At 29.8% G+C, this 12,755-nt stretch overlaps 1 protein-coding gene across 2 annotated transcripts in view; it reads right to left on the bottom strand.

Annotated features, from left to right (window-relative positions):
- The window catches only part of LOC112597620 (integrin alpha-PS2), a 72,116-nt gene that overhangs the window by 5,929 nt on the left and 53,432 nt on the right, over nucleotides 1-12,755 (bottom strand). The window contains exons 5-10 of one of the 2 annotated variants that reach the window (XM_025343734.1): nucleotides 4,699-4,819; nucleotides 2,953-3,014; nucleotides 2,782-2,830; nucleotides 2,182-2,262; nucleotides 682-857; nucleotides 411-617 (exon numbers count right to left, since the gene is read on the bottom strand). In XM_025343734.1, coding sequence (XP_025199519.1) covers nucleotides 411-617; nucleotides 682-857; nucleotides 2,182-2,262; nucleotides 2,782-2,830; nucleotides 2,953-3,014; nucleotides 4,699-4,819 — 696 coding nt within the window. The remainder of the gene's footprint in view (nucleotides 1-410; nucleotides 618-681; nucleotides 858-2,181; nucleotides 2,263-2,781; nucleotides 2,831-2,952; nucleotides 3,015-4,698; nucleotides 4,820-12,755) is intronic. The other variant, XM_025343735.1, reaches the window with a different exon arrangement.

Raw genomic sequence — 12,755 nt, forward strand, 5'->3', positions numbered from 1 at the left:
TAATAAGCATCGAATCGTTCATTGTTTTTTATGTACTGTGATAAAAAAAATAAAAATAATTGACTTTTAAGGTTACTTTTATTTACTTTAATTTTCTTAAAATTTTCAAAATCTGTATACCTACTTAGTATGTCAAGTAGATATACACAACGAGCAAAATTGATATGATAAAAAAATATAAGTTTGAGTTGGAAATTATCCATTAGTATATAATTTTAAAGTTTAAGTTTTAAAGTATTTTAGTCAACTAAAAAATTTTTCAGTTTTGATGAATGATGGCCAAGGGGCCCCCAGAAGCCTAAATCTGGCTTTGGCAAAACAACTAGCGTTATTTTAATATGAGGATAATATAATGTCATAAAACCGATTAAATTAAGAATTATTAATTTATTGTTATATCGTGTACCTACCTCTTTTTTTAAGTACACGTAAACTTTTCCAGTTTCGTATGATCCGTCGTTTTTGGAAAACTCGCTGTACAGCGGCGCACCGACAATTATGTCGTCTCCACCGTCACCGTCTACGTCTGACACACAAATCGAATAACCGAAATATGCTCCGAGTTGATCACCAGTGATGTTGTACAAATTTGTCAGGTCGGCGGAATATAAAAGAACCTGTACGTATTTAATCAGTATCAATTGTTTTAGATTAAAAATTGTTATGGTTGTTGAATTTTACTTTTCCAAAAAGTCCTGCGCCTCTGGGCATCCCAACTGCAGCACCGGATTCCGAACCAAATCCAAAAGCACCGACGGCAACCGAATAACCGAGATATGAATCGTCGTCCGTCGGCGGTCCCTCGTTGGTCGAAAGTACATCCGGTCGACTATACAAGTTTTGCGAATAAAATTGGCCTATAAAATATAAACACGTATTATAGTTTTTCATTCTAGATCTTACGATATATCGCCTTTCTCCAAGCTTAGTGAGTTAACAAAAAAGTTAAATTTTTTTTTAAAAACAATTTAATCCACCTTTATTTTTTATGTTATCCTATTTTGTAGTGTATATATTTAGTATTTTTATTTTTAAATGAATTAATATATTTGTTTTGGTACAGGATGTTTCGACTTTTGAGTGTCTATCGGATGTTGTCATCTACTACAGTTGCACGTGTTACCCTATGAGCATCTGTCATCAGCAGTAGGTACACCTGTCTCTAAGATTACCATACAGACCATTTATAGAACGGTTCGCTTAAACTCTTCCCCAGACATTTATGTCTTTTTTTTATTATTTTCCAAACAAATTTTTAAGTTTGAAAAATAAAACTGGCGAGTTTATAAATGCTTGAATAGTATTTTGAAACACCCTGTACCCATTAGGTGCGTGTTTTAAAGTGTGTCATTAAGAATTATTTGGATTAAAATATTATTATTTCATTTTTATTCTCTGGAATATTATAAATTATTAAACATTTTAACAAAAACTAAATAAAAGTAGTAAAGGTTAGTTTAATGAACACAGGCAATAAGCATCAAACGTTAGTATAGTGACCAAAGCAAAGCGAAATAGGAAAGCGTCAAGTTATTTCCACAAAAATGCAATTTCCCGACACATCCTAATCATGCCAATTAAACCGGGCTTGAAATTTACTTTACGATTACAGTTAATGATTTTTTTATAAAAAAAAAAATCATTTTACGATCCATAAATATAATCCTAAAATAGGCATATAATTTAAGTAATATAACTATTTAGATAGTTTAAACGATAGTAAAAATTATATGATTTAAAAAATTGTTTATTAAATGACCAACGTAATTAAACTTATAAATTAAATTAAAGCATATTCGAGTATGGCTGAAACGAACTTCTTACAAAAAGTATGGTGTCATATAATACTTGGAAGTGCGTAAGTGGTCATAGTATATTAAAAAACAATTTAATGTAATTTCTAATTTTACTACCACGTTGTTTATCTATTTATATTTTAAAATAAATGAATAGTTTAATAAACGTTAAAGGTATAATGGCCATGATTAAAAAATAAATGGACTCAATTAAAACTTTACCGTTTCAGTTTAAATACATTTTATTATGTTCATGGGTTATAATTTCAAGCCCCGCGATTATATTGTAATGGGTTAATATATGTCATCAATGACTTCCGGAGGGAGTATATACGTATACAGGTATATATTTGTAGTTCCGTTTTCATTTTCAACACATGTTTACCTTCGTCGATGTCGTCGATGATATATTGTATTGCCGGTAAATACGGCAATCGAGCTGACGAATTGACTGAGTATAATTGGCCTGCCAAATAACATTAAAAACAGTGTGTTTTACATCCGAAAAAGTAAAAAAAAAAAGCGCCCCGACAAATCAAACATGCCCAAAACGATCGGTAAATGTGAAAATAATGCACATTGTTGTCTTTCCCGCAAACAGTAATAATTTAGGAATTACTGTGTTTTCGCTAGGATTGTATACTACGAGTATGTAGTTACGAATCCCAAAAATACAGACATAAAGCAATAACATAAACTACATGCCGAATTGTGAAATTAACAGTGCATGCATAGGAGGCACATCTTTTCTAATAACCTGCAGGCATAAGGAAAAATACAATTTTACATGAAGGTACATATTATTATACATAATGTGATATACAAAATTATAACAATAAAATGAATAATCATATTATGGCGTTTTTTAACGACTAATTTATATTTAGGACGTATGTATATATTTTACGATATATTTTCGTATTTTAATGTGTATAGTAGGCATACATTATTATATTTTATAATAATTCGGAAGAAATTGTCTCACCTTGCCAATACCAACTTCCGACGGCACCAATGAATAACCGCTTTCCATCCTAAAGGAAGAAAGAAACAAATAAACAAATAGAATGAAATCAACGCGTTTAAATATGTTTTGAAGACCAAAGCCAAGTACTGTTTTCAAAAGCTCGGTTTTTTAAATATATACGTGAATTACCTTAGAAACAGATGCCCCGAGTCCAGCTTGGCAAGTACCCTGTTTATGGTGACCCCAATTCCCTGAAACAGACCAACACATAGATAATAAATACTATTTCTATATTATAGTAGATTTCACTCTAAATCATTATAATACTCGTATATTTATGTGTGTGTGTGTGTGTGAGTGCGCGTATTTGAATTCGAGACTGATGTATTTTGTTGTTATTATTATAGATGTGACCTATTTTATACAGTACGTCTATTACATTTTTTTTTTTTAAATTTTTAACTTTAATATAGTGTTCTTTATATTGGAAACAATATGATGATTTTATTTGTATTTAAGATATGATAGTACCTAAGTAAACCAATACACGATACATATGTAATAATAGAATGTATTTGTACATCATATTTCAACATATTATGTGTAATAATATTTTGGACTCCAAATTGTTTTACTGGGTAACGTAATGTGATAGTAAATAATAATAAATCTTGTATATTTATGCTATTCAAGCATTCATACGTAGTTTATAATTCATAATGTCAATTCTAAATAAACGACAATTCATTATTTAAAAAAGTATTAATTCAGCAAATTATTACGACTATTGTTTCGGGGTTCCGTGTTTAATTTTACAATTGTTATTAACCATTACTATCAAATGGCAAAGACAAACATTAAACGCATACATATTGTGCAACTTAAGTGAGAATATAAAGTTGTGAGCTATATATATTAATGTCGTTTGAGTAATTTCTATGATTTAAAAGTGTAATATTAATAAATATTTAGAAAATTGTATTTAAAAAAAATACGTTACAAAATCGTTTATTAAAAATATGTTAATACTTAATTGTAAATGCATATTTTACTGTTTAATTAGAAAACAACTAAACAGAGATGTGTAATCTGTAAAATAACATTACTATAATAAGTAACTTAAAAAATTTGAACTTCTATAGGTATATTTTATTGATAATTTTAAGACAACAATGAAATAATAAAATAATAATAAAAAAAAAAAAAAATTAATGAAATACAGTGCTAAGTAGATTATGGCTAAAAACTGTATCGATTTTGATTAAATATATGATAATGAGATTGAAATTTAAAAGTCAATTTCGTGGATAGATGTTTGAAATTTAAATTGGAGGATATTAGTTTCATATCATAGCAATCATTTAAAAAGAAGTTTTTAGAAATTCAACTCCTTATGGGGGTGGAAAAGTTAGTATTGGAAATAATATTGTTAAGGTCAAATTTACTCGAAAAATAGTATTAATGCTGTTCGACATAGTAAATAAAATTTGATTAATTGAACTTGGCTTCCTCATTAACCTTGTATATACTATATAAGTATACTATACGATTAATATACACATATATACATATACATATATATATATATATATATAGTACCATAGGTATTTGAACAGTATATTTATTTGCTATTAGTTGTTGCATACTAGAGTTTGTACGATTGTATGTTTTGTACAAATATTATGATACGCGTGTCTTTAAATTGTAGTTTACGTGACTTGTTGCTTCGACAAAATTTTATAAATTAAAATTTTTTTTTTTCATCGCTATATGATTATAATTTTAATTTTTTTTCCTTTACAATGGCTTTTTTGTTTTCATTTGAATCGTACAATTAGGTACTTCTATCATAAACATCTAAGTTGAACTTATAGCATTATTAACATTTTAGATTATTTCATTGGTATTACATTAGAACAAACTTAATTCACTTACGTGTTCGGCACGGAGAATACTCGGCGAAATCTGTTGAAAAGTCTGAGGTGGTGTAACATGAACCCACGGGTTCTCGTTTGTTGCCATTGCTAGTGAAATAAACATACCTCGGAGCGCAGGCCTGAAATAGAAAAATGTAAGATTCAGTTGTTTAAACGCAATATTATAAAAATGAATTGGTGTTATACCTCGTTATTACAGTAATTACAAATACAAACATTAATTTTATGTAAAATGTTACGTTTACCCCCAATTTTTATTTTCCCAATTATTAAGAAAAGTTATGGTAATTTTTTACTTTTGACCCCTTAAAAGTATCAACTAGATTCACTTTCCTATTAGAAAAAATAAAATATATAAGTTGAAAATCAAAGCATATTTTTTTCTTCTATAAATCGTGTACTCGTGTATGTACACACACATAACACACACACGCATCATTGTATAATCAATACATTTATCGCTCCGATCAGAATCTAAAATGAATTTAAATAAAACAGGTGCATCTACTATGGAGGCATTTCTTTTAGTAAACTCAATTTTTCATCGCTCTGTTTCCATTTACGACTGTAATCTTAACTATAGCGTGCGTGCAGTTTCTCGCCGATGACTATGGAAATAATTGCGGTCTTTTGATTCCATTCAGTCGTGCCTTAACTGACAGACAAATTAGTACAGTACATATCCAGAGACGACGAACGTGTGATGTACGAGTATAACAATGATGGTCTCGTTATATGTATTTTTTTTCATTCCAAGTAGCTCTTAGATTTGAAGACATTGATTAATCGACCGTTACAAATACGGAACAAGACCATTTATTACGAAAATTATTTTATCTCAATTATGCCGCCTGATATAACTTTTTCTAGATTATTATATTTCGTTAAAAAGAAAATGTAGCTAATGCAGTGTATATGTGTATGGGTATGTATAATAGAATAAGTACAATTTAACGCGCATTTCGTATTTTCAGTAAAGCCATTAATAATATTGAGTCACTGAGATAATAAAGATATTACGGTTGTTATTCATGAACCATTATAATGGAATGTTATTGCCTATTTAATATTATTATATATACATATAAGCGTACCTCGGACACATAAATCGCATCATTATACGTTATACGAGTACCTTTGAATAACGTAATCGTCGATAGAACCGATAGAGGTACTATTTGAAATATATTTCCTCTACAGAGTTTAAATTTTGATAAAAATTTAGTGTTAATGTTGTTATTAATTCTATTTATAGTTTTGATTTGATTTACATTAACTTTATATACTGCTTTTGGTTAAAATTTAAGATTTAAATATTTACAATAAATTAATATCGTTGATACGTTTTATATCATAACAAAATTACCGATATTGATTTTAATGAAAATTAAATTAAACTAGATTATTTTTTCGAAGTATTTTCTTAATAAGATGTTCAAAAAAAAAGATAAAATTGAAAATTAAATCTGTAAAGTATAATACGTCTAGTTTACAAGTTTCTAGAAACAAGTATAGATTTTCTGCTATCCAAAAAACTCAACACCGAAATAAAAAAAAACACAACTTTGAAAACATGGATACATCCCTTGTTTCGTTCAGAATCCTAAATAAACGGTATGTATAGGACTCAAGTACTCGAAAAATGGAAAAATTTGTATGCTATGCATTATACTTATCAATTATCATATATTTTTTAGTGACGTACCTACGTCAAATTGTCATTCATATTTACTCGTGACAACGTAAAATAATAAATGCGTATGCCTAAGACTGTAAAAATCTAGTCGAACGAAATAAAATAAAACATATCGCTGTAATAATAATATGGTCAATATGGATAATATATACATCCAATTCTATTTTATGTACACAATATGGTAATTAATGCACACATACATTATTTAATGTGACCGCACCGTACTATATATAATACCTCGGAAAACAGTGCTACTTCTTCGTGACTAAGACAATCGTGTGCGTTTAAAGTTGTTTTCGATAACGCAATATTATTATAATATACCAGTATACCTACGTCGTATTCGCCTTCCCGCGCACAAACGAGTACGTCAAGATTTTCTCACTTAAATTTTCCTCCATCAAGAATATAGGTGTACAAATACGATGTTTATAATAATAATAGTAATAATACCTAATATGTTTTTATTTCATATCGACTTCAACACACGCGCTTTTCGACCGAAGTTTTAATTTCTTTTTTCATAATATATAAACTATACTATTCTCGCGTAGGCGAATCGCTACGCCGTTGTCCATCGTTTGCGGTGGAGGCGCGTCATTCATCACGCGAGTCATCTGTGTCTATATAGATAGGTATATTAAATTAGTGCCATACGACTTATATCGGCGCATGTATAAGTAAATAGCTGTAGAGTAAGTAGCCCTGCGGGTAGATTAGGTTTTGAGAGTTGACCGGTGATTTATTTTGGTTAATATACATTAGCTGGTTTCTGTATATACTCAGGTTGTTCTATGAAGAATACTCTGGCTTCAAAATTATAAATTTAATTAAGTTTTACTATAGATTAAAAATAATAATATTTAATCAGCTGTATTACAATTATAAGACTGAAGCAGATATCAAATAAACCTTTAAGTTATTAAGTTCTTTTACATTTTTTTCCATAAATGTTCATTGTGCCTTCTCCTTAGTCCCTACCCATCGACGGTTATATCGATCATAACGATGAATAAATTTACCCGAACCTTAGTTTATATATCAGGTGTAACTAAGCCGAAAGGTTTTTCAATTCTTCTTCTCAATTTATTCAAGAGTTATTGGCAAAAGTGAAAAATTTAGAGAAAATGATAGGTTCATTTGACAACTGATAGTAAACATTATAACCAGACTCGTGGAGTTAAGATTTTTCGGAACACATTCTTTGTAGAATAACATGTATTTTGTTTTTTTAACGTCTAGTCCTTATTTTGACCGCTACATCATCGGAACCCACTAATTTCATTATACTATAACAACATAATAATATTAACATAATTTGATTCTAGTTTGAATTTTTTGTATTGAACAAGCGTAAGGTAATTCGTGATGGCATAAATCGGTCACACGAATGATCAACATCATATAAATATTATAATATTGTAACATATTATTTGTAACTATATCGTCTTTGAGTCAGACATTTCTAAATTTGGATCTTTGCCTTTTTTCTTCGACAAAACCATATGCGATGTATTAATATTCGAGTGGGTGTTTCTGCAGTTCCGGTTATCTTGTCCTTATTATGTGCATTAATCGTCCATGTTTAAAAAAAAAAACTGTGACCCAGTGATGAAGCCTGAGATTATTATACCAGAAATTATTTTTTAATCAATACCAAATCAGGAAATTATCAGAAAATCATCGAGAGTTGCAGTCTTGCAGCAGACCATGATTTTATTTTTTAATATTGTATACAATAAAATATATTTTTAAATTATTATCAATCAAGTTTATTAGAAATTAGTTCTTGAATCATATGAATATTATCATTATTTATTTATTTATTATATAACGTATTTTTAGTTCATTCTTTATAATGTCGTTTTAAATTAAAGCTTACTCCAATGATTTACTGCCCATAACTCATAAAAACTAGAAAATAAAATGTAAATATAAAATTTTAACATATTTATTGTAAAAGTCATAAACTTATAACCACGTAGGTAAACATTAGGAAAGTGATCGACTTTTTAGACTTTGATAAAGTGCCAAAATAAAAATCAAACTGTTTAAAATAATGTGTGTGGATAGATTTAGAATTTTAAAACGAGATAATTTATGAGATTATTTTTTAAATCTAAGTAAACTGTACATTGTATATACATTCATGAAACATAAAACCTATCATTGATAGTAAGTATTTGCTATTTTTTGTACATTTAAGTGGTTGATGACTGTTATGGCTGTTATAGTACTGAATTTCTGCCAGGCATAAGTGTTACTTGGGCAATTTTATTGAAGGGAGGGAACTTTATTTTAAGTAGGTATAAACCACAGATTATATGTTTACTTAATTTGTGATATGTCATAAAATCTGAGCTAAATATATTTTATAAATAGTATGTAAAATTCAATGATATAATTTAATGGGTTATCTTTTATGAAAACATTTTTTTTTGTTTACTTTATATATATATATATGTATAGGCTGATTCATTTAGTTCAACAATAATTAATTAATTCAAATTATAATTTTTTGAATTTTTACATATATTTAATACTCAATGACTATATTTTTTAATACTTAAATTTCATATACTAAAATAGTATCTTGTGGTAATAAAGCTTATTTTTTTTATTGAAAACAACAATTTTTATTGTAAATCATTAAACAGATGATTTTTTTGAAAGCGGTCAATGTATTTATATCAAAATTCGAATTTATAGTTTCTGAGTTATTGAAATCTACGTATAGTAGAAACTCGTTTAACCGTCACTCGATTTAACGTCACTCGATCTTTATTATCCGCCATTGGTCATCGTCGAAAAACGGTCTTAAAACCGCCAATTAGCTACACAGGAGCAGAAGCAATGTTATCAAAATGCATTGATTGGTTTGAAATACAGGAGGAGGCAAATGCAACGCAGGTCTTACTTCGTAAAATACGACGTGTGTCCGCTCAAAAAGCTCTTGCCTCAAAAAAATTACATATTATATATTATTAGTATTTATTATTTATTACATATTATTTTTGTCTGCAAATCACATTGTAAATATAAACGTTTATTGAAAAATGTCTGTTAATCGTCTATTCGATTAACCATCATTGTCTCGGTCCCGACACTGACGAGTGACGATTAAACGAGTTTCTACTGTAAATAATAAGTAGTGAGTACTATAAGTACTTTAAAAATTGTATATAAAAATAAAAAACATATATAATATTTAATTTAGTACTAATAATACACAGCTTATTTTTATGAGTATAAAACGTTAATAGATTATTAATTAATGATTAGTAATTACTACAATTTTCAAATCTCTTGTACTCTGCTTAGTACCTACACAAAGTTAAATAATTCAAAAATGACTCACCCAAATTTTGATTTAGATACATCAAAATTAAAAAAAAAAAAAAAAAAATGATCTGTTTAAAATTTTACAGGAAAGAAAGGTTAGTTTCCATATTATGAAAAACGAATTTAATAAATATAAAATAGGCGTTGTTCCCTCTTCTCGCTCCTGCAGTTTATTCCTATGCCGCGGAATCGTGAAAAGGGTATTTCTATGGGTCAATTACCATATTATATTGTGGCTGATTGTTGTGCTTGCTATACAGTCTGACGGTAAAACCTATATATGGATGTAGCTAGGTATATATATGAATATACATAAATATCACAAGAACGAACCGTATACGTAACCCACAGCGTATAGTTGATTCTCATTGGCGTCTAATCAAATCGAACGCGACAATTTGTCGCGCAGACCGACTTCTGCGACAAGACGCAGTGTCCTCGGCAAAAGAAAACGTGAATAATATATGATATAGGTACATACCTATTGATGCAGCGTGCGGTGTTCCGCAGCAGCTATATACCGCACAATACGACACGTCTCCGTGGACGGAGGGTCATAATATTATTATATACCTACATAGCGATATTGTTTTGCACGACAACCACGACTTATATCAACTTAAGCCGCACTAGGAGCCGTATATGTTTCTTTTATTTTCAAAACTGCACACGACCGCGAGGCGTATTCGACTACGTTTACATATTATATTATTTTATGTTATGCGGGTATAAATATATATATGTATACGACATTTACGCAAGTACGAGTTAGAAGTATTCTGCGCGCAGCGTATGTACACACCGGTTGTAATATTTATTGGTTTTTATTTATTATTATTTATTTATTTTTTACTCTTATATTTAAATACGGATTTTTCTGTACACCGCGGGTGAGTAAACGTATCGAATACAATGGACAGCAGTGTACGGGGAAAAAAAAATTGCCTTTTACGTCGTCTTAACGTCATACACGCGCGTGGAGGAGCTTTAGGCGTGCGACATGCTCGTTTTACAATCCACTCTGACCTCGTGCAAACCGGATCGGATGCGTGGCGACTGGCGTTCTGTTTCATTCAGCGTAATGTATGTCGTGTGTATAATATTATGCACTGTGCATCTGCGTGTGTAAGTGCGTGTATGTGTGGCGATGTCATTTTGCAAGTACATACCCACGCAACGAATTTGATTTCGGTGCGATGAATTGACGCACATCCGCTCATAACATAATACTGCACGTTATCTACATAAAATATTAAAGATTATATGACCACACACAAGTGTCAAAAGCGTTTCTATATTTTTTTTTCAAGTATAGTAAGTACTCCAGGAGTGAGGTGTCAAAAGTTTAAAAAATTTCAAAAACGCACGTTAAAAACATTTTTATTTATATAGACATTTAATTAACCTAAGCTGCTTGCAGTATTATAATATTATATGTAATTACTAAATTTGTTTCGTTAAAACGATATCGATTTACACATTTTTATCGTGTTTACTGCAATATTACTTATAAAATCGCTCTCCATGAGTAATATGTTTAGTAAATTAGTAACGAATCATATAGATTATATGCTTTAAAAATAAAAATGCATTTATTCGATATTTTGTATTACCAATGTACGTATATAGAAGTAGAAGTTTATGTAGGTACTTGATAAAAGTGTTCTCCAACAAGACAGACTTTCGGGTATTTGTGCCGTGGACGAGACTTTATTGTATACTTACTATTATGTGTACACGCCGTTTATCGTACAACAACGGCAGAATATACATGATGGTAAGAATACCTATATATGGTATAAATTATACGTACAGTATAATACAATATTTACGTATCATAAATGTTATATCTCTTATATTACATCGAATATTCAATCACACATCGTACATCGTTAAAAATGTTGTACATTATTATAATATGTAGGTAGCTCTTGTACTTGGAGACATTATATTATATACGATAATAGTATAATATCATGTTATATTATGGTCATCGGCGCAAGAGTGTCAGGTTTCATAATCGTTTATTCGCCACGAACAGACGATGCAATACCACCGTGTGCGTGTGTGTGCGTGAGCTATTCACTAGTAAAATACATTGAACCAGCGATTTAAAAATGCATACGTCCTATACAGCTTCGATATGCATACAATTAACATACGTTTTAATGATTTGATTATAATAACATAATAATCCATATAATACGACCGTTAACAATTATTTAGGTATAGTCTCTTCTATTCGTATCCGTCGCCGTTCGCCCCCTTTATTTTTTCGTTACATACTGTAAACAAACGCGACGAAATATAAATAAACGTTTGACTAGTTGTTTGAGGCGTTGTTGTACGTGAAGTACACAAAATTTGAAATTTTCAACCGGAACGTAGCACGTATTTATTATTGGTGGTCCGGAGAGGAGACTTATAGGAGTTCGGAATCTTTTGTGTGCCCCGAATTCGGGACAATCGAGATTGTTCCATCACGTGTTTAAAACATACTCCTCGGTTTTGACAATAACCACCTGTGGAGATAGAGACCCCAACAGATTTATCCTAGACAACGCACGGCGATGCGTATATATATTATATTATTATATACAACGATATTATATATTATTATAGAGCGGTACGGATATCGGATTTATCTACAGCTAAAATATTTAAAAACGGAAAACCGTCATAGTCATTAATCCTCTTTATATAAAGCTATAGGTATACGTTTTAACCGTGTAATGTTTTTATCAGTCTTATCTATTTTTGCCTTCTAAAGATCGATGCGTGTCGCAGTAGGAAATGTATACTATATAGTTGCTGCATTCTTGTGCACAACGTCTAATTCTTTGAAAAATAAGACTGGTTTAGAATCGGACATGACCATAACATTTTATTTGACGTGACTCTATTGACAGTGCAGTTTTCCAAGCAGATGTATTATACTACATTCAATATCCTGAGTATACTGGATACATCGGAAATTATTTATCGAAACACATTGCGAAAATATATCGTTGCAAAAG

Source organism: Melanaphis sacchari, unplaced genomic scaffold (assembly GCF_002803265.2).
Source record: "Melanaphis sacchari strain LSU unplaced genomic scaffold, SCAv2.0 Contig42_pilon_pilon, whole genome shotgun sequence".
Classification (NCBI taxonomy): Eukaryota; Metazoa; Arthropoda; class Insecta; order Hemiptera; family Aphididae; genus Melanaphis; species Melanaphis sacchari.